Here is a 21,061-nt window from a genome sequence, read left to right on the forward strand (position 1 = left end):
TCAGCCATCTTAGAAAAGAATGGAAGCTGTAATAAAGGACAAACTAAAAAACCTTATATTGATAATATGGCTTATTTTGTTTCATTGTTGGGATACAGGTGGTGAACATATTTTTGAACATATCTTTGCCTCTGTTCTTGCAAATATAACTACCAATAAAAAACAAATGCAGTTTAGGACATGGATAAAGTCCTCAGAGCCTTATTCTCGTCAGAATGGCTGGAAAGGATTGAAAACATCACATATAATATTTTCATGTTCACACACACATTCAGACACCTCACATTCGCCATGATGTAATGTTGCTTAAAACAAGTGAGAAATGAAACAGACACACGTTGGTTGTTTAGTAAAGATTTTAGAATATTCAAATGTTGACAGGATTGACTGGATCGACGTTAGGTTTACACTTTACAGAAGAAATATTACTGTACACATGGAGAAGTTTACAATGAACCAACGAACGTTTTCATTTTCATAACGTCCTGCAGTTCATGTAGTGCAACCGAGCTCAAAAACACGTCCTTTTCTTCACACAAGAAACAGAGACTGAGAAGCTTCCTGGACTTCTCACTCCGAAAAGGGGACAAAAATAGCAAAGACTTAATGACATCATTAAATTCAGAGGAGTGACCTCATCACACAAGCTACAAAGCCCTCCATCCAAAGCCCTTGGGGTCAGCTCATTAGGAGCAGCACTGTTCACTTAGCCACACAAAAAAACACATCTCAAATCTTCTATTTTAAGTTGTTCAGTAGCCCCCCATTTGGTTTGGTGTGGCTTTATGCGCTCTTAAGCAGCTTCATGAGGAGCCACCATAGATCCTCTTCCACTCTGAATCACTGAACATCTTAACTACAGAATTATGCATAAGATTATGAAGAAAATACACTCAATCTGGTGTATCCAAACTTTTGACTGTCACAGACTGGATCGAGGTAAGAGGGCAAAATGCAGATGCAGTTAAAGCCACCAGGTTTACAGCTGGGGCCCTCAAACCCACCTTCAGGTACCTCTGCACTGCATGTTTTAGTGACCTTCATCTACAACGCCACGTTCAGTCCATCAACCGGACTGTTGGGCTGTAAGCTTCCACTACTTGTTACCTTCATTGGTTTTGTAGTGCTAAAACTAAAGAATGAATCTTCAGACACCAAATATGTCTTGGCTGATTAAGAGAAAACTGTAGATCTGAAGTGGATACACAGGCAGTGCAAAGGTTTCCAACGACTGGGTTTGGGAACCTGCCACTTGTAACAGCTCATAGTTAAATGACAGATGGCAACCTTGTGGTTAAAGGGGTACAACTGTACAACATGCTGTACAAATGTTTATACATATTTAGGTATACATGTCCAGTACTGCACATACTGGCCACTGGCCGAGGGAAAGGTTTGCATTCATCGGCGCTTCTGAAAAATAACTATTGCTCTTCAGACCCTTTAAAAAAAACTAGTAAGTCTCATCAGAGTTCTGGCAAGCTAATTCACCAATTGATGCTCATGGAGTTTGAGGAACCCTGTTTAAAAGAAAATTAAGCTTTTTCTGTGTGACCAGTCGTCTTTTACAGTACTGACAGAGCTGAAAGAGACAGGTCCAGTTTCAACACTGATTTTAACACACGCTCGCCAACTTCGACCCACCACTCGGAGGTACGTCGCATCCACATTACACAAGCGCAGAAGAGGACTGAGAGAAACGCACTCGGCCTCAGCTAGATCAGCCTTAATGTGCCAATTAGCTGTGTTTTTATGAAGCTTAAACATAATATATATGTGAATAACTGCTTTATATGACTATACATTTTGGTGTAAAGCAGTAGTTTAGCCTTTAGCATGCTAACTAGATATCTAGCAAAGTTGAATTAGCAGTCATATTTAAGAGCTTTAATGGTTTTCCACCTAAAGCCACTGTAGTTTTACAATGTTATTCACTTTAAAGGGGTTTACCGCAGTATAAACAGCTTCGTCCACCATCCCTTTCAGGTATGAAATGGGAAATGTGCCCTAAAGCTAAAGTCAACACTTTAGCTTCACCCCTTCACCCCTCCAAGGCCTAATCCAGTAAACTTCACGTGACCTTCTTTGAGATTCTCCAGAGGGCCATGCGGACGAGGGCTTGTTAAATCTGGTATTGAAACAGGAGGAGAAAGAAAACCCTCGTTTTCAAATTCAGTAACAGCCTTATAAGTTCACAGGTTTGATTCATCTGTTGACATCATGCTAGAGGAGGCACTGTCCAGTTCCAGGCTCTAAGGCATGCTTCGTCCAGTCTGTTTGCAAGGACGTCCATCAAAACACAATCAAAATGCTCTCATCAAAACCGCGGACGGAGCCTCCATCATTTGGTCCAGTCTTTTCAGCGTCCTCCTTTTCAAGAAACACTGAAAAAAGCTGGTAGCTGGTCTGAAACGCATATGGCTTGTTTCCAGTGTAACACTCTTTAAAGACGAGCTGGAGAGCATGGACAAGGTGGGGGTGGCATTACACAGATAATCTGGGTGGGGTTGAGTAATACAGAAGGCAGGTTTGATACAAAGTCTCTCTTTATCATCACTTTGACTGGTTTCTGGGGAGATTATAGTTGGGTGAGTTCCAAGATATAGGCCACATTCACAGTCCTCCATAATCAGATACTGCAGATCTTCCATCCTTACATCATCTCGGAGACAGACATGATGACATCAAGGACCATCCAATGCTCAGATTGTTAGTTTTTAGGGAACATGAGAAGCAGGACAGGTCAGATTGGGTTATCACAGGATTTACCATGTCATAATTTAGCATAGTCAGATAGGACCCATATGGGAAGGAAATAAGAGTTGACTAGATGCTGAAATAATGAAACAGCACTAGTGACAGACAAAAACACTGACAAGAACAAACAGCCCCGACTGCAGAAGGAAGTGGAAAATAAAGAAGTGTGTTAAGAAATAAAAACAAAATGATGATTACTGTCTTAGCATCCTTCAGTTTTTGGGAAAAAAAAAAAAACACAAAATAATAAGAAAACAATCATTTTACTAAAATAATTCATTTTACCAGCAAAAGAACGCTCCTCTACACAAATTCAACTTGTTTAACAGACTGATTGTTAAACAGCACTGTGCTGGAAATATTCAGTGCAAACTACTTTATTCTAACACTAAGAGGAAATACTGAACTATTTATTTTCTTTCTACATGTTCAAAACAGTCTGATCATTGTGCATTTCCATATTTACGTTTTGGAGCAATGAAATCTGTTAAACAAAAGTTCAAATGGACGTAAGAGTTGAACTTTTTAAATATTGTGCAAAAGCCTCTTCAATAGTCGCTTCTCTATCTGTAGTGTTTGAGGGAAAATATTGGACAGAAAATTGAAAATTTGTTATTCTAGCTATTTCAATGTGGGGCCACACTATGAATAACATCATCAAAGTTCTACATTTGTGCAATTTATTTGCACATTTTTTTTTACTATACAAAAGTCTCAGCAAGCTTCAGAGAAGCTTCAGTAAGAAAGTTTGTGTGTGTGACAGAAGGCCAAGTTTCTTCGGTGTCCTGTGGTTGCATGGCTTGTGTTGTATGTGTATTGCTTTCCAATGCAGAGAGAGTGAGAGAACACGTCTCCGCCTGCAGGCCTGAGAAAGACTGGCATAGACTTTCAGCAGTTTTATACATTTCCTCACAATGAGTAAAGGTCCAGGAGTGCTAGCGCCGAGGACAGAAGGGACAAAGCATTTTCAAAACTGCCTTTTGAACCACTGAGGTGTCTGGATCTGCAGTTGTTTTGTGACTGATCTGTGCAGGCATCTTCAAGCTGAATGTACTTTATACAGATAGAAGGTCTAACGATGTGGATGGATGGACTTCTTGCCCAGACAGGTTAAGTTTGAGTCTCCTGGATGAAGAGGCTAAGGCCTGTGGAGCTCCTTTGGCTTCAGATGCTGAGGACAAGATTAGAAGATCCCTTTCAGAGTGATGTGGAACAGTAAAGAGTGTGTATTATGAGAGTAATGGACACGCTGTCTGTGTGTAAGATCTTGGACACAAACTCTCGCCAGTTTGTGAGCGAGTGATTGTGTGTTAGGAGAGCTCGAAGCCCGTGTTCATGCTGATGGCGTAGCGGAGCTTGTCTCTGAGGATGCTCTTCTTGCTGTAGTTGGGCAATTTGAGCAGATTGAAACAGGTGGACGATGTGGGCAGGCGACCCCCAGGCTCCTTCTTCCGGATGGTGAAGAAACCCCTCAGCACGCTGCCCAAGGTGTCCCCTGTGTCCTACATGCATAAAAACAAGCATATTACGAGTTATTAAAATGAACAAGGATCAAAAGGCAGCCTGAAAACACAGTTCAATGTGCTTCACATGTATGATGGGTGAGTTATTCAAATACAGACAGATATCCAGACAAACACTGGTATGCTTAATCGTAAAAGCTCCTGGGAACCTTAAAGCCAAAGGAGGCCTGAATCTTTTACCTTTTAAGTAGGTTAATCTTGCTCTTGTGGGCACAAGATACACAGAACAATAAATGGCCAAAAAGTGTTTCACAAAATTCTCCTCCCTGAATGTAACCTGGACGGTCCTAATTTTGTGTGCTGCGTATGTCAGCCTCACCAACTCTAGCAAAACTATTGTGTCTCTCTCGCTTCATGTCGGATAAACTCACCCAGAGAAAGCAAACCACCAAGCGAAAGCACTAACAAACACTAGCAATCATAAGGTCACACCTGCACTCCCTGAATGCACAATAAATGCATTCATTCAAACTTTGTTGGATGTTTAAATTAACACTTAATTTTAGTGTCATACAAACATTTTAATAATTTGCTCTGTATTCCCTGGGACTTTGAGTGCAGGCATCCCATCAAGGAGAATTGTTGTATATGCAGATCTGACCTGATCATCAGAGACTTCCACACAGCGGATGGAGAAGGGCGGTTTGAGGTATGCGAAACCCAGCAGAGGAGGTCGGGAACAGCTGGTTACAAACTAAAACACACCACCACAAAAACAACACCAGTGTGAATCGTACAGCTTTACAGAAGACGTACAAAACAGGTTTAGTAATGCCGAGTTATTGCAGACTTTAGCTGTACATGAAGTCGCAGATTAAGCCTAGCCATCAAAATCAGTTCTTTCTTTATCTATATACATGTAAAGAATCATTTTCAGGAGGTTATTTGCCATGTAAACCCTGTTAAGACTGGGCCAGAGTTTAGTCTGTGCTGTAGAGAAATCACCTTGAGGAACATAGCCCTCTCTTCAGGAGTGAAGTCACTGGACAGGATGTCCCACAGCCAGATGATCACCCTGTGGCTGCTGTGGAAGCCTCCATAGTACACCGTGTGCTTCCTGGTGGACAGAGAGGAACACAAAACATCTTCATCCACAAACAGCAGCTCTTTATTACGGGTACTCATAGTGCTGGTTGTAATGCAAGATTATAATGACATATCAAAAGCCCCCCTCTATTCTTTTTTCCTGTTGTTCAGAAGAACTTTCAGTTGAATGGGACAAGTACATTACAACAGCTGTACTGTGAATGAAGCATGTTTAAAGCACTACATGCATTTAACTAACTAAACTAAACACAGTGTACTAACAGCTGAGCTGTAAATACAGCACACATGAAGCACTACAGGATTGCTGAAAGTCCAAATGTTGGACCTTTGAGCAGCACTAAGCCATAAGATTAGAATTTTATCCAAACATTCACAAAAACTATTTACAAACCGGAGAACTAAATCACCCTATGACTGTACACCTCCTGTGTGTTCCCTTCAGCTGTAAAGTTTTAAAAATCTAAAAACAAAAATAATTTAAACTAAAAATAATTAAACAAATAAATAAAAATGGTGTCATTTTTACCAAATGAAATATCCATTAATATCACCAAATTTTAGCTGCTTGACATGAGTATCAGAAAATGTTTACATCAGTCAACTGATATATTGTACAGCACGTACTTGAGGTCATCCAGGTCGATCTCGGCGTTGTCTCCGGAGATAAGTCTCTGCACCTCCGGTGTGGAGAACATATGCAGCCACTCGGGGTTAATGATGCTCCGGAAGCCCCTGATAAACGCCACCGTCTGGTCCTTTATCTGCGTATGCATCCGGAAGTGAGCCATCAGGTGGATGTAGCTGATCCTGCAGAGATAGAAGATTCAGATACACGGGTAACAAAGCACATACGTAAGGCAACAATCTGAGACAAAATATGTTTTTTTTTTTTTACTCAGTTCTGGTGGTTTAATAAGATAATCTAAAATATAAAAAAAAAAAACCCCACAACATTCATAAAAATCTACATTCCCAAAGGGCCTGACATCAGAACAGAAAACGGAACGAGAAAAAAGCAGTTTAATTACTAAATCTTCATAATAATTTAACACCGGCATGTCAAACTCGTGACTTTCTGGGCCAAACTGCTGCAGAGATCAGTGTTTACCCTCATCTAATGCTCTGAATTCAGTTCATGAAGGCCTTGATAATGAGCTGATGAGCTGAATCAGGTGTGTTTAATGAGGTGCTGAAATCTACTGTGTTTTGGAGAGAGCATTGAAAACTCACTTGTTCTCATTAGTGACGGGCATGGTCTTCCCACCAGGAATCAGCTCATGGCACACTAACTGTGGGGGAGAGAAACAGTAACAATGTGACATGAAAGAGCCGCATGTCTATCACAGGACTGGAGAACATGGAGCTGATGTTCTTTACCTGACCCATGACGTCCTCATCGTACGACAGAGTCAGCCCTAAATCGCTCACATCTCCATCGTAGCGCTGAAAGTCAATCACACAGATATCACCACCTTTACATGCCGCAGGAGATTATATAACACAGCGACATTCATAAGCCACTGAAAACATCTCTGGACAGCAGCAAAGTAAAGCACCAGTGTACACTTCAACACCGATTCTCAATTCTCTGAATATCCTAAGAATAAACACAAAGGCTGCACAGTAAAAATATGTGAAGCAGTAACCGCAACATTCACAAGAAATCTGCATCACCATAAAGAGCATATATATATATATATATATATATATATATATATATATATATATATATATATATATATATATATATATATATATATATTACTTTTTGTCAGCTTTAATGGAAAAAAAATTAAATATGTGCTTGCAGTTCTGATGCAAGCAGCTATTCATATTAATAGTAATATATGAATATAAAATTGCTTTTATTTACTTGTACTTTTACCTGTACTTGCTGCACTCTCAAAGACACACTGGATTTAATCATTTCATCCATTTCTCATATTGTCATTGTGATATGCAACACATTTATTAATATCTCACTGTAAGCCCACACCATTCAGCCCTAATAAGCACAGTCTAATCCACTAAAAGTCCAGAAGGGACAATTTAAGAAAAAAAATTTAATCTAAGAATCCGCTAAATGTTATAACAGGCTTTTAGTGTTAAATAAGGAGCGAATATCAAATATCTCTCTAAATAAGCTCTCAAGCTTAGCTGGACCAAGACAGACTGAAGGCAGAGCTGTATAAGTTTAAAAGTGTAAAAGAGTGTCAAGTAGCCTGATAGACCCAATCAATGCTTCAAAAGTAGACTGACTGCGCCCTCTACCCGCATTTAATGATATTAGCAAGTTAACAACAGGAGTTTCAATATGGGCGAGGCACATATTGCTGTGACATACAGTCACAACAATGTCCAATCACCCAAGCACATAATCTGTATGGCTGTTGTGTAAATGTAGCTGAATTTGTTTTTCACAGTAAACCAGGCCCAATCTAAAGCATAGTAGTCGAAAACTAAACAACGAGATGGTGGCTAATCACATCTGTGCTGATTGGATATATGGATGTGCGTGGCATCCATGTTCATGTCAGAGAAGCTGAAGGAAGTTATGCAGAGAAAAGTAATCTAGGAAATGATTAGCCTGAAATGATATATCGCTCACTGCTCAGTGCTCTGTTACTGTCTTTATTGGTTTATGCTGTAAAAAAGACTTTTCCCACAGAATACACTACAGTAAGAGGACAAACCAGAATATTCAGAGACTGATTTGGTTACGCCAGTGAGGTCCTACACCTCCTCTTTATCTCTTTGTGTTATTGCACATTGACCTCAAGAGATTAAAGTAGCGGTCGATAAACGTGTTTAAAACTTTAAAATTCCTTGCTGTTGGTCAGCAGTGCTCACACACAGCTTTGGGAGTGTTTCTGAACATATCAGACTCTGACCTTTATGGAGGTGAGGTTCTTGTAGAACTCGGAGTCGAGTGAGGGCAGCTCGTCGATGTAGCTGTAGAAGGAGCTGTGATGGTGTCCCAGAACCTGGCTGAGGAAGAAGGAGGCGAAGGGCACGTCCACCACGATACCCTCGTACAGCGCCTTCCCCAGCATCTTCCCCACAAACTCAAACAGCTGCAGGTGGTTTTCATGGATGTTGGATGTGGGCGAGGGGTAGAGGCGCTCGTTCCCGTTGGTCGTCTGGAAGAGGAAAGGGCAGATAAGGGACTCTGACTACGGCAGCGTGACGACACTCATTTAAAGGTTACACACACAATTAATTAATTATAAAAAAGTTATCCTGTGTTGACATTAAAATAAATGGAAAAGAGCCTGAAGCCCAGACCCAAACCCATCAGAACATGTCTGGTGTGAAATGAGGGAATGCTAAGTACCTTGAACAGGTTGAGTGCTGGGTTGAAGACCTTCTTAATGATCTCCTCCAGAAACTCCTTAAACACTCCATCCTGATCGATTCCAGCCTCGTCCACTCCCAGATCATTCACAAACTTCACCCGGATCACACCCTTAATGGAGTTCACAGGCAGTCTACGCAACTGATCATAGCCATCCTGGAGAAAGAGAAGGAAATAAAGGCAGAAAGAAACAAATAAGTGCTTGTGTTTACCTGCAAACATATTTCAGACGCTGTTTGTTTAAAAAAAAAAAAAAAAAGCAACACTTATGAAGCATCACGGCTCCCTGACCACTAACAGCTCCCCCTTGTGACGAATCATCTGCTTGCTAAATGTGAGAAAGGGAGGGACTTACAGTAAATAATGTCTTTGATGTGTTTTGGATCTAAAACAAATAAACTGACCTCCAGCATGCGCGAGCGCCGGATGGTTATGTGAGTAACATGTGGGGAGGCGGAGCTCGTCTCCACCAATCCCAGCGTCTCCTTCTCCTTCGTAACAATGTTCCGGAACAGCAGAACCCTCTGATTGGACACAAATAAAAACATGCATGAATAAATATGTACATACTCGACTATTTAATCAAGTTCAATTAACCGTTTTCCTGACAAAACTGAAGTTCAGTCCAGAATTTTAAATTAATTCTCCATTATATTGAGGTCCAGTTCTGAGATGTGTGACTGACGTTCTTGTGCGGGATGACGTGGGGGATGTACTGGAGCAGCAGCTGGGCTCTCTTCTTGCCTTTCTCCAGCTCTTGGAAAAGCAGACTGGGCTTCAGGTCCCTAATTCAACAGAAATACCGAAAAGAGCACTTACATTTCTAATTCAGCCGTTTGAGAACAAAAAAAAAATCTAGTCATGTTTACGTTTTTCTTGTATTTTATTCTATTTTATTTTTTTGGAGATCCAATGACATTTGTGTTGTTTGATATTAGAATTCTGAAGCTGCAGTGTGGGTGTGAGAGGATGTTACTGACTTGCGGAGCCAGTGCTCGTCGGGGGTGAACCTCCTGCGGCAGTCTCTCTCATATAGCACCATCAGCCAGCCATGAACGCTGTGGAACAGCTCCAACTTCTCCCCATTCGCATTCTCTACAATAACACATAGTAAATAGATTTGATTTCAGAAATCTGAGTGGTTCATTGATCTGAATGAAACCATTTTTCTCAACGCGAGAAAACATCTGCCAGGAAAACCTGAGAGATGCGTATCTGGACGGCACTAAAAAGTTCAGACCACCACAAGAAAAAAGGAAAAAGACGAAACAGGAGAAAAAAACTGAAAGAGCCGATGTGGATGGAAATAATCATAGAACAGCACCTGTAAAAGAGGATTTCCCCCCTTGTACCTTTAATATTGTCTGAATGCCAACAGTAATTACATCAATGTCTGTGAATCATTTCCTTCTCTAGCTGCTTTTCTGAAGCCAGTTTTGTGTGTAGGACTCACCCAGAATGCCGTCCCAGATCATTTTGTACACAAACGTGTTTAGGAAAGACGAGATGGTGATGAGCTCCTCCATCTTAAAGGAAATCTGCTCCTCGTAAACCTCAATATCGTCCAGGATTCTGTAATCAGACACACATCAACGTTAAACATGAAGAGACTGCTCTGCTGGGGCAGGAGGACAGTGGCTGATTTCACTGGATCAATGCACAAGGAAATTAAACAGAAGACGGGTTATTGGGAGGATGAAAAGGAGGACCCTCCCGATCTTCACGCTTGGTAGTTTTTCATTGTTGTCAGTTTCTTCAGTCATGACAACATATGTAAGTTAACGTTTCTGTAAGCAACAAACGCTCAAAGCGATTTAAATAGTCGTTTTTTTTTGTCTGTTCATGTGTAACACTGACGTTATGAGGTGTCTGGAGCAGTCACAGAAGAGCATGAGCATGGCCAGCAGCTGCTTGGACTCGTCCGTGTCATTATTCAGACACTCCAGGAAGAGTTTGAGCCCCCCCTGAGGTCCGAGCTCACAGATGAACGCCCACAGCTTTGGCAGAAGATCGTCCAGATATGTCAAACCTGCACAGGACATGCGCACATACAAAACATTACACTTTTTCACCTTAAACCTGCAGGATTATTACATAATGAGGCTCATTATTCAGTAATTATATGGAAAATAATGCAAAGAGCTATTCATAAGTGAACAATGAGAGTCTGGACGACAAATCCAGGTCTGTTAAGTGGTTAATACACAACAAATCACGTTAGGGGCAGGAATGAACTGTAACTTCAAAAGTTTGACAAATCTGTGCTAAAGCAACAAAAATGAGACACAAAAAGCAAAGTGGAGCTTATATCTTGTCAACCACTTTCACTTTAAGGGCCTGTATGAATTTTCCTTACTTTTATGGTTTGACGTCACATGAAAACAGTGTTCAAGTTAAGTAAGGAATAAAGAGAGGCTGGAAAAATGTAATGTAACAATGAATTCTGACTGTTTTTGGCCCAGAAAACCTCACAAATGTTACAAGTGGATCTCAAGGGAATAAAAACAAATACAACACAACAGAAAGACAAGGGCTCTTTAAGACTAGACCCATTGTTATTCACACAGGCACTGCTAGTGTTTAAAAATCTCTCATTAAATAAAAATGTGAGTTTGCGTAGTCGTACTGATTTGACTGGTGTTGCGAGGCTGACCTGTGAGTATCTGCAGGCGGATCTGTGTGAGTGTAGTAAGGGCTGTTTGATACAGCACACACACACTGCACACTTTCTGCACCTCCGCTGAGTCCACCCTCCGCCCCCCCACTGGCTTCAGGATGTTCCGCACCGACGCCGACTTCTGGAACGCCCGCTTAAACAGATCTGCATCAGAAAACAGGAGAGAGAGCAAGCGTTCAAATCTAACATGCAGAATAAACTAATATACTTACATTGATATTCTTTCCCATTACATTTTTTTCCTGAGGTGCATTTATAAAATGTGCTTTTGCTTTATGTACCAAAAGTCTTTTTTTTTTAACAGGATCATTTTCTAAGTTCCCTTTATTCTATAGTATTAAACAGGCTGTTTTTTGCTACTGTGTCATTAAGACTGATTGGAAAAAGTATTTTCCACACCAGGGGCCCTTTAAATAAGGCGTATATATTCAGCTTCTAGATCTTTTTGTCTTTTTCTACATACTAGTGAATTTTTTTTTGCCCATTTCTTACAAGCAAGAAGATTTTGCTCCTCCACTCCATATACACATAATTCACAGAGCATACAGTACAGTGGTCCAATGGTAAACAATAACTGATGTATTGATTTTCATCTTTATAAGCATAAACAGATATTCAGTTAATGTGAAAAAGAAATGTGAAAAGATTATTATCCTAACTGTAATTGGACTTGCTGTGACAAGGTCACACAGGCCTTAACTGATATCCTTAAAAACCTTGCTGATAATTGATAGTTGATAGAAGTTGATATCACTATGCGCTAACCTAGGCATGCAGGGTAAACACTTCAGTGAGTGTCTCAACACAGCAGCTAGCATAAGAAACCAATTCCTGATGATACTGTTCCTCCAGAGTTTACACACCTGGGCACAGTACAACCCATGTGTACCAATACAGGGAGGCTTAGGGTTGACACTACGCTCAACAATTACGTCTAACAGTGCCAACAACACGTTCACTTCTAACATTCAAACAATAAGTGCTGAGCTCTAGTGCAGTAGCACGGAAAAAGAATGAGGCTCTGACTCACTTTTAACAGGCAGGTTGTTCTGTAGTGTGTTGGGCTGAGGAGGAGGGGGAGCGGGTGTCGGTTCCTGGACCTCAAGTTTTTTACTGAGGACATCACAGAAGAGCGTGCAGATCACAGGAACTCCCCATAAACACTGCAGCTGCTTCGTCACCAACGGCATGGAATCATTCAGCCTGGAAGAGATGAGATTTATACTGAGGACAGAAAGTCTAAGAGCCCACAGGTAAGATTACGTCAGATGGTAAAGTTTGTGACATTCGCAATTACTTTCTTTCCGTTTCGTGGCCAAATGAGAGATGCATCCTACAGATGTATAAATACAGTGCACTAGAACCACTTTTACTGATCTGTGATCTTTTATTGGACAAATATTAGTGTCAGTTCACACGCTATCACTGTTTTCCGCCTCATCCTCTTTAGAGTCAGGAACCGGAAGAAAAAGCGTTGCAATTACTATTACTTGGAGTAAAAGTAGTGCTAATAGAGACGGGCAATATGACAATAATTATTGTTATTGTGATAAATTATGTCAGAATATGCTGCTCTGAGAACACTGGGGATATTATCAGTACTTAACACTTACAAACTGCATGTTTTATTACAAAGAGAGCATAATTAGTCCTCTTTAACTGGACTGGTCACAAATCAACTGGACAAATCAATCTACCTTATCAGATGTCAGACAAATACAGATTATGACTTGGTAAATATTATAGTTTGCTTCTTAAAGTATTACAATATTACAGGCCTAACTGTTGATGTTTTTGTTCAGTACTGTAGCTAAAAACAGAAGAAATAGGACAAAGGAGAAAAGGAGTGTGTGTGTTGTGTAAACAGGCCGTACCCGTAGTGCACAGTCTGGGAGAACCAGCCTAGCACTGGGTGCCAGTGAGTGAGGTTAGACTTCTTCTGAGAGACGTATCTCTGACAGTAGGACAGCATGTCCGTCAGATCCTTCACAAAGTGTCCAGCCTCCTGTTCCAGCACCTTCACGTTCAGGTAGCCCAGCTGAATCAGGTTACCTGCACACACACACACACACACACACACACACATCTGGGTCTGCATGCCAGCTGTCAGCCCATCTCAGAACAACCTGACTCTCTTCTTTCCTGATTATAGTTATACACGTATTAACCGTGCGAGAAACTGTTTAGCTGTTTAACTAAATTTTTACTAATGAAGTAAAAATAAACTTCTTCTTTTATTAGTATTAAACAATCAGTATGACTGTCAAACGATTATATAAATCAGTAAAGAAGATTAAACACAGATGAACTGCTGTTGACTTTAATGGTAGTTATGTGCTTTACAGGTATCAGTGAATTTATCTGAAAACTGTCGGTCTGAGAGGTTCTTGCCTCTACACGTCGACGCATCTGCATTACAGAATGTGCCTTGCACTTTTCCAATTTCACATCAACAGGTACACAAATCCACATCGATATTCAAAAAAAGATCACATACACATACAAACGCAGTCTTACCGAGTAAGCAGAGTGTATGGCTTCCCTCCAGACACACACAGATGTCCGAGCACTGCTCCTCACGACTCACGAACAAAATAAACTTACGCATGAGGTCATGAGTCTGGATGGTGATCATACACTGCACACACACACACACACACACACACACACACACACACACACACAAAATTCCTTAAATCTTCCTTTAAACGATTCACAACTTGCATTTTACAAACCAACGTTTCTCAGTTCGGCCAGGTAACTCAAGCCCAAGCTCAGGTCTGTCCAGTGGAAGGAGAGCTGAAGTTATCTGGCTGAAAAATCCTGCTTTCTGAAAAGCTCCCCCACTAACAGTCTAAGCTGGAATTATTTGTTTATGTGTGTCATATTTATATTGGTACCTACACATCCTCACACATGAGAACCTTTTTCAGGCTTAAAGCTGATCAAGAAGTGCTGCCCAGTGAAGCACAAGATAGGACAGAACTCTCAATACCACACAAGAAGTCCGAGTGAGAGCGCCGAGGAACTTTCCACCTCTTTAGCTCATGTTTGGTACTACATACTTTTTCATACAGAGGCTTTAAAATCCCAGGCTTATTACATCTTAAGGCTTATTATCTAGCACTTAAATTGACTACAATGCAAACCCTGTTATTCATAACTTTAAAAAAATGTTCAAATTTTCAGCACGCTCTAGCCTTCAAAGGGATTAAGTTAAACTATTCTACTTGAATAATAACAATAGCTTACAAATTCACTTTCTTCCTATTATGTCTTTATGAGGTCTGGTCCTGGGTGTAACACAATGCAGTCATAAAAGATGATGAGTGGTGCTCAGCGACATTGATCAGCGCTACAGGCCTTCAATGTTTGCAGCAATGAGAGCACAATTCTCCCCACTAGCCAGGTCTCCTGTTTTGTACGTTAAGCTCCAGCACCTCTTTACAAACAGCTGCAAATGTGTCACTGGATAGGACAACGGGCATTTCAGCAAATTTGATATTTGAATTTGTAAAGACATTATTTGAAATGTTTCAACATAATTGAAAATAACCTGAAACACTGAAATAACAATCTTACAATTACTGTACTACAATAAACCCAGACCACAAATCCAAAGTGACATGTAGCTTGAAATACAACAGGAGAGGGAGGACCACCCAACCCACCCAGAGAGAGGGACAGAGGACAGTTATGCTGTCTTGGACACCTGGCCACAGGTGACTGAGGCATCACCAGGGATCAAACTCACAATGCACCTTCATTACATGAGAAAGTCTCAAATATTTATGTACGTTGTGTTCTCTCTGTGATGTGTGTGTGTCCTTACATCTGGAGTGAGTGTGTTGAGGTGGGAGATGATGGCGGGGACAGACATGATGTGGATCAGGAACGACCTCAGCAGGTTATCGGAGAAATTAGCTGCTACTACAGGTCTGCAACACACACACCCAACAAGATTAAAAAGGCTGATCCAATATAGTTTTGTCCAGAACAGATGCATATCACTAACTGGACATGAAAAAATGAGGTTTCCATGGTAACTGACCTGAGCGACAGTGTGAAAATGGCTGTGAGTGTGCCTTTGGAGAGCGAGGGCCTGGACCGCGCCAGCCCATTGGTCAATAAAATCTGCATTGAAATTCAGAAAGCAGAGGAAATAAAAAGTACAGCTCACAGTTCAGAAATAAATAACCCTGAAACATATTTAACGTGACCTGTACCTGTAGGACAGAGTAGAATCCCTTCTGGTTCAGGTGGCCCATGATGTTCTCACATATCCTGTGTAAAGCAGGTTTCAGGGCCTCTCCTTCATAGAGACAGAGAAAAAAGAGCGACATTTCCTTATTATCCCTATTTACCAGCAGACATTTGTTTCAAAGCAGTGGATGTGAACTTCAGATTAAGTCTTTAGGGCTGCAGAACTGCCACACATTTAGCTCATGGGGGATCGTGCGGATTAATAACATCAAGGGCGTTAGTACAGGGAACTGTGCAGGATTTCTCAGTAGGCACCATACAGCAATATTTAGGTATAAATAAATAAATAAATAACAAAAAATGTCCCCTTATCCTCTCTGGGCAGCGTAAAATCACACATGGATGAACATTTTGTGAGGTGGGTTGTGCTCTGGACCTCGTCCCTGAGAGGATGAATCGGAAGATTGAAAAAGAATTCAAAGAGAACTCAGGCAAAACTCGGTGACGGTCGAGTCATTCCAGGGATGTACGTGAATTATCCACTACTGTCCTCATATCTTCATCAGTATTATGAATACGCGCAGTATTATAACTTGCATTTGAGACTTAAACATCGAGCCAGACCTTCTGAGCCTGTGCGTGTGATGTCAATATGTAAAGATGGTCAGAAAAACTCCTGAACCAACGTCTCTTTAACTTAAGTTACAAAGCATGTCTTGGCTGGTCGACTAAATATTGGTTAAGAGGTAAAAACTGTAAATTGTTTAAGCCAATACTGAGGGCTGTGGCCTAACTCTTCTCCTATGGACAGGGCCCTGGCTTTTAGACCTCCTGGCTGAGAAATGCCTGCTTTGTGAAACTTGAATATCCCCGCAGGACTGGAACTGTCAGACCTCCACCCTGAGGAACTAACCTTTCCCTCTGATAATTTTCCACGTGGATGTATCGGTGAAGGTGACGAGCATCGTCAGGTAGAGGGTCACCAATTTGTTGTCCTGCATGATGTCCGGCTACAGATGAAGAGAAAAAAACAAGCAGATAGAAAGTCAATGACCAGAAAGTCTGACCTACATAACTGCCAGACTCACAGAATGACCATAATGTGGCTTGAGTTCTAGATAGAAAGCAGCCGCATTTCTGTCAGCATAACATTAAATTTGTATAAGTACCTTCAGTTTTTTCAGGAACTCACAGGAGACCCAGAGAACATCTTTGATCTGTTTGAGCCAGGGGATGGTGAGGTCTTTGGAAAGAGCCAGAGAAACATACCACACCTACAAAAGAGCAGACATACAATGACACCTACATCGGTAATGGATCTGATGCAGCCACCACTGGATCTACTTAGCAATGAGAAACACTTACTTTCGGCTCATTTTCAACTTCCATGCTACTTAAAATCGTCCGACAGAGCTTCTCAAATCTCTGCAGAAGGAAGCAAAGACTCAATGCCTCCAGTTTCAAAGCAAATAATGTGGCATGTGTTACACACATACTGTGATCGAGGATTTACATACAGTCCATCTTAAATTATTAGGAATGCACAATAAAATCAGAATCAGGCTGAAGTTACCAGATACTTTAAAATTGGCTTCAAAAAGATCTCTAGATTTGACTAATGCTTAAACGGATACTGGATTACATATTCATTGTACTGAAGTGCACAATGTTTAGGTGATGCTGTACTTAAACATCAGCATATTTTTACTGCATTTGTAGCCCTACAGAAATAAATGTTACATAAACGTCTAGAATAAATAAATGTGTCTCTGCAATGACAATAATCCAGTAAAAGCTTTTGCAAATTTCTACATGTAATAAATGCATCAGGAGTTGTTTACATAAAAATGATTAGATTTCAGCACAAGCCCAGAATCCCCATATCAGTGCGTTCATGCAAAAGATGCACACTGCTATTAAAGTTATTACACGTACCAACTTATCATCTTTGTCGAATATGAATAATAACTTTCTTGCGATTTTAAAGATGGACAATGCATTTCTTTTTGTGGTTCCCGATTCAGTCGTTGCGAAGAAGTCATCGACCTCTTTCCTGAAATATTGAGAAGAGAAACACTGAGAAAATAAAAGTAACATCAAGAAATAAACACTGTTATCTTTAAAACGGACAAAGAAATAAAAATAAAAATAAAAAACCCGAATGATGTAGTGGTTTACAGTGTCAGAAACCACATACCGTAATTTTCGGACTATTGAGCACACCTGAAAATAAGCCGCACCCACTTTAAAAAGAAAAAAATGTACATATATAAGCCGCACTTGTCTCTAAGCCACAGGTGTCCACGTTGTAACATGAGATATTTACACAAAGATTTTTTTAACCTAGTGAAGGGCAGGTCAAACGTCAAAGCCACTTCATCCATATTTATGATGTCGTCTGGTCCGACGGAATTCTCGGCTGTCCTTGTTTGAGTGAGTTTGCGGAAGTTTGTCACTTTTTCCTCGTAGTCAGGAGGGAGTTGCTGACACAGAGACGTCCGTGCCCTGATGGACAGGCCTTTTCGTCTCATAAATCAGACACCATGAAGGTCCACCTCTAAAGTCTTCAATCTTCTGTTCGGTGGCGATCGTTTTGGCTTTCAGTCGGATCTTCTTCAACATCCAGATCAATCGCCTTTAACTTGAAAGCTGCATCATATGCATTTCTTGGTGTGATTTCCATGATGAAGGTGTGTGCATGAAAGTGACTGATCTGAAGAATTTAGTGTGAGTGCATCTGATTTCATTCGAACAGTTTCACTGGTCCACTGTGATCTGTTCGGTAGTTTCACTGGTCTGATGTGACGAGGCTAAACGTTTTGGCAGCATGAAGCTCGTGGGCTGGAGGTCAGGGAACCAGCCCTGTGACCGGAAGACTGCTGGTTCGATCCCCAGTGCAGACAGTCCATGACTGAAGTGCCCTTGAGCAAGACACCTAACCCCCAATTGCTCCCCGGGCGCCGTGGATAGGGCTGCCCACTGCTGTGGCCAAGTGTGCTCACTGCTTCCTAGTGTGTGTTTACTAATGTGCATGTATGTGGGTGTTTCACTGCATGGTTGGGTTAAATGCGGAGGCCTAATTTCACAGTGTGCAAACACAGTGACAAATGATTCTCAATTCTATTCGTTAGAAATCCATGAATTAACCGCACCATTGTTTAAGCCTCAGTTTTCAAAGTGTGTGAAAAAAGTAGTGTCTTACTGTCCGGAAATTACGGTAATCAAGTCTAATATAGATCACTGAACAACTCCACGTGGTGTGAGGCAAGTATATAATGACTTAGACATGCAGGTAGCAGGGGTTCAATTATAGGGATTATATCACACACCCTTAGCAGTTAGTATCAAGCCAATTAGTGGGGTTTCCACCAGCATTACTTCTTAGCTACATTAGCCTTGTAGCAAAATTCAGAGACCACACGTCACAACTAGGACTGGAAACTGCTCAATATTCCTCAATTTTGATACCGACTACTGATCAATACCTGCTTTTATATTATAAACCAACAGTGGGAGTGGCTTAAACCAGAAATCAGTGCATGTGGAATGTCCTTTAGACAGCCAATCAGCAGGCTAGATTTTGGAACACGCCTCCTTACTGTCTTGCACATGCTGATGAGATGACGGTCCGTTTTTGATGAAGAGCCGCTGAGAGCTCACCTGATTTCTCTCTGCAGTCTACAGCGGCAGAGGAACCTGCGGATCAGAGCCTGGATCTGCGTGGCCGCTCGCTCTTTCTCTTTATGCCCCCTCCTCTCCTCCCGCGCCAGCCGAGCCTTGTCCAGGAACTGGGACTTGGACGTCTGCGTGGCGCTGAACATCTTTCACTCCAGACAGTGGCTCCACGGGTTAAAGGTCAGGAGCTAAGATGAAAGATGTTGAAGTGAGGAGTCACGTAAACACGACACTGAACAGTACAGTTAAGTGTGAAACTCAGTGAATGAATAATAACTTTACATTTGGGTTATAAAATGTATGATATATGAATTTGGACTGTTGGAATACATTATAATCAGCAGGGATGTGACGATGCGCTGTGATATGTGAAACTGCATCGTGGAGACCCGGCATCCTCTCAACTACGCCATTAAATGCAGTTGCACTGATTGAAAACCAGAGTTTGCAAATGATCAGCACCAGTTACCACCTCACTCCAGCGCTCCTCCCACATCCCAGCTCTAGCGTCATTCATAACCGACTTTTCCAGGGTGGTTTATTTATTTATTTATTTTACAGATAAAGAACTTTTTGCGTTATCACCCATGAAAGGTCATAAACCAAAGCTTGGTGCTGACCCTCACCTTCCCTTCCAGCAGTGATGTGCAGTCCCTCTCCAGCTTTGAAGCTCATAAGAGCAGCTACTGAATGTCCACTGCTTCACCAATGGATGTCTTGAGGTCCATCAGGGTCAACAAAGGGTTGCTGATATTTCTGTATCAAAACAAACAAAATAGTATTTTCTAATTAATGAAATACCATAAAATATCTGTCAACGGCAGAAAAAGACACAGTTTAGAAGACACAGCTACTCTGCCCTGCTGGTTAGACGGTCAGCTGGAAAGTGACCTTGTGCCGTTAGAAAACATTTAACTTTAATTAGTAACAATATTCTCATCTTTTAGAGTTTAAATGCTCCATCTTTGCGTTTCTAGCTATTAAAATGATCTCTTTACTGAGAAAATTCACAAATACAGACAGGAACCCTGTGAACAGGTAAACAGCTGAAAATCAGCCTCACAACAACGTTAGAGGCTCTTTCTGACTGACACTGGCTAACGGCTAAAAACACCACAGCCACTTTAAACAAGACCCCGTCTTCATTTTAACGGAGTGAGAAGTGTTTGTGTTGAGCAGAATAAGCGTCCACCCCTCGCCGCGTCCACACCGCGCGCGCGGCTGCCTGTAAACAACTCCGAATAAACAAGTAAACAAGTAAACAGCCTGGCTAGCCAGCTAGCCTGAGGAGCTAACGACTTTGGACGCTTTTCGTTCGGACTAAAAACGGGTGTCATGCGTCGAAAACAGCCACGTATAAGAGCTGAGGTGAGTGTGAAGTGCAGCGCGGCGGATAAAGGACGCACCGCAGCGCCTGGAAGCTTCTTCACGAAGATAAATATTAAAGAGTCTCTCCAAAAACTGCTGGCTGTAATCCTGCGCGGGTGCAGCGCGGAAAACCCGCTGGACAGAAACCGGAGCGCTGAATAAGCGTTCCTACAGCGCGGCAGCTCGAAGAAGCACAATTTCTATTCAAATCATAATAAAAGTGGGGTTTAAGGTGTCGTGTGTTGAAATGTGTAAGTAGTTTATATGGGCTTTTAGACAAAAATGTTTCAGAAGGAGAATAATAAAGTCTAACCAACTTCAGCTCCTATGCTGACAAATGCTTGGTCTTCTCAGAAGCTCCACTGCAGGTCTTTACATCGCTCAGTACTCGGTTCCTCTTACTTCAGCTGGTTTTATTTATACACCAGTCGTTATTTTATGGCAGTAAAACACCTT

The 21,061-nt window shown here is 41.4% G+C and overlaps 1 protein-coding gene across 1 annotated transcript; it reads right to left on the reverse strand.

Annotated features, from left to right (window-relative positions):
- Window positions 1-338: 338 nt before the first annotated feature.
- On the reverse strand, window positions 339-20,737 carry ube3b (ubiquitin protein ligase E3B). The gene is made up of 27 exons (XM_017684206.2): window positions 20,644-20,737; window positions 19,864-19,993; window positions 19,223-19,425; window positions 17,498-17,615; window positions 16,928-16,987; window positions 16,732-16,836; window positions 16,476-16,572; window positions 15,586-15,671; window positions 15,411-15,493; window positions 15,192-15,297; window positions 13,877-13,997; window positions 13,234-13,411; window positions 12,390-12,562; window positions 11,336-11,503; window positions 10,540-10,711; window positions 10,136-10,254; window positions 9,663-9,777; window positions 9,368-9,467; window positions 9,087-9,206; window positions 8,662-8,838; window positions 8,219-8,467; window positions 6,705-6,770; window positions 6,558-6,616; window positions 5,952-6,134; window positions 5,226-5,337; window positions 4,882-4,974; window positions 339-4,259 (listed from the first exon to the last, which is right to left on the reverse strand). Exons 3-27 carry the CDS (start codon window positions 19,381-19,383, stop codon window positions 4,068-4,070), a joined length of 3,213 nt encoding a protein of 1,070 aa, XP_017539695.1. The 5' UTR covers window positions 19,384-19,425; window positions 19,864-19,993; window positions 20,644-20,737; the 3' UTR covers window positions 339-4,067.
- Window positions 20,738-21,061: the final 324 nt, after the last annotated feature.

The sequence above is a fragment of the Pygocentrus nattereri genome, chromosome 20 (assembly GCF_015220715.1).
Source record: "Pygocentrus nattereri isolate fPygNat1 chromosome 20, fPygNat1.pri, whole genome shotgun sequence".
Lineage (NCBI taxonomy): Eukaryota > Metazoa > Chordata > Actinopteri > Characiformes > Serrasalmidae > Pygocentrus > Pygocentrus nattereri.

What these genes read in the sequence shown, in the direction of transcription:
- ube3b (XM_017684206.2), bottom strand. Translation starts at nt 19,383, where the DNA reads ATGTTCAGCGCCACGCAGACGTCCAAGTCCCAGTTCCTGGACAAGGCT. An exon ending in GAAAATTATCAGAGGGAAAG is followed by an intron (nt 15,672 to 16,475) that starts GTTAGTTCCTCA and finishes GTCTCTATGAAG; the next exon opens with GAGAGGCCCTGAAACCTGCT. An exon ending in TGCTCCAGACACCTCATAAC is followed by an intron (nt 10,255 to 10,539) that starts GTCAGTGTTACA and finishes GTCTGATTACAG; the next exon opens with AATCCTGGACGATATTGAGG.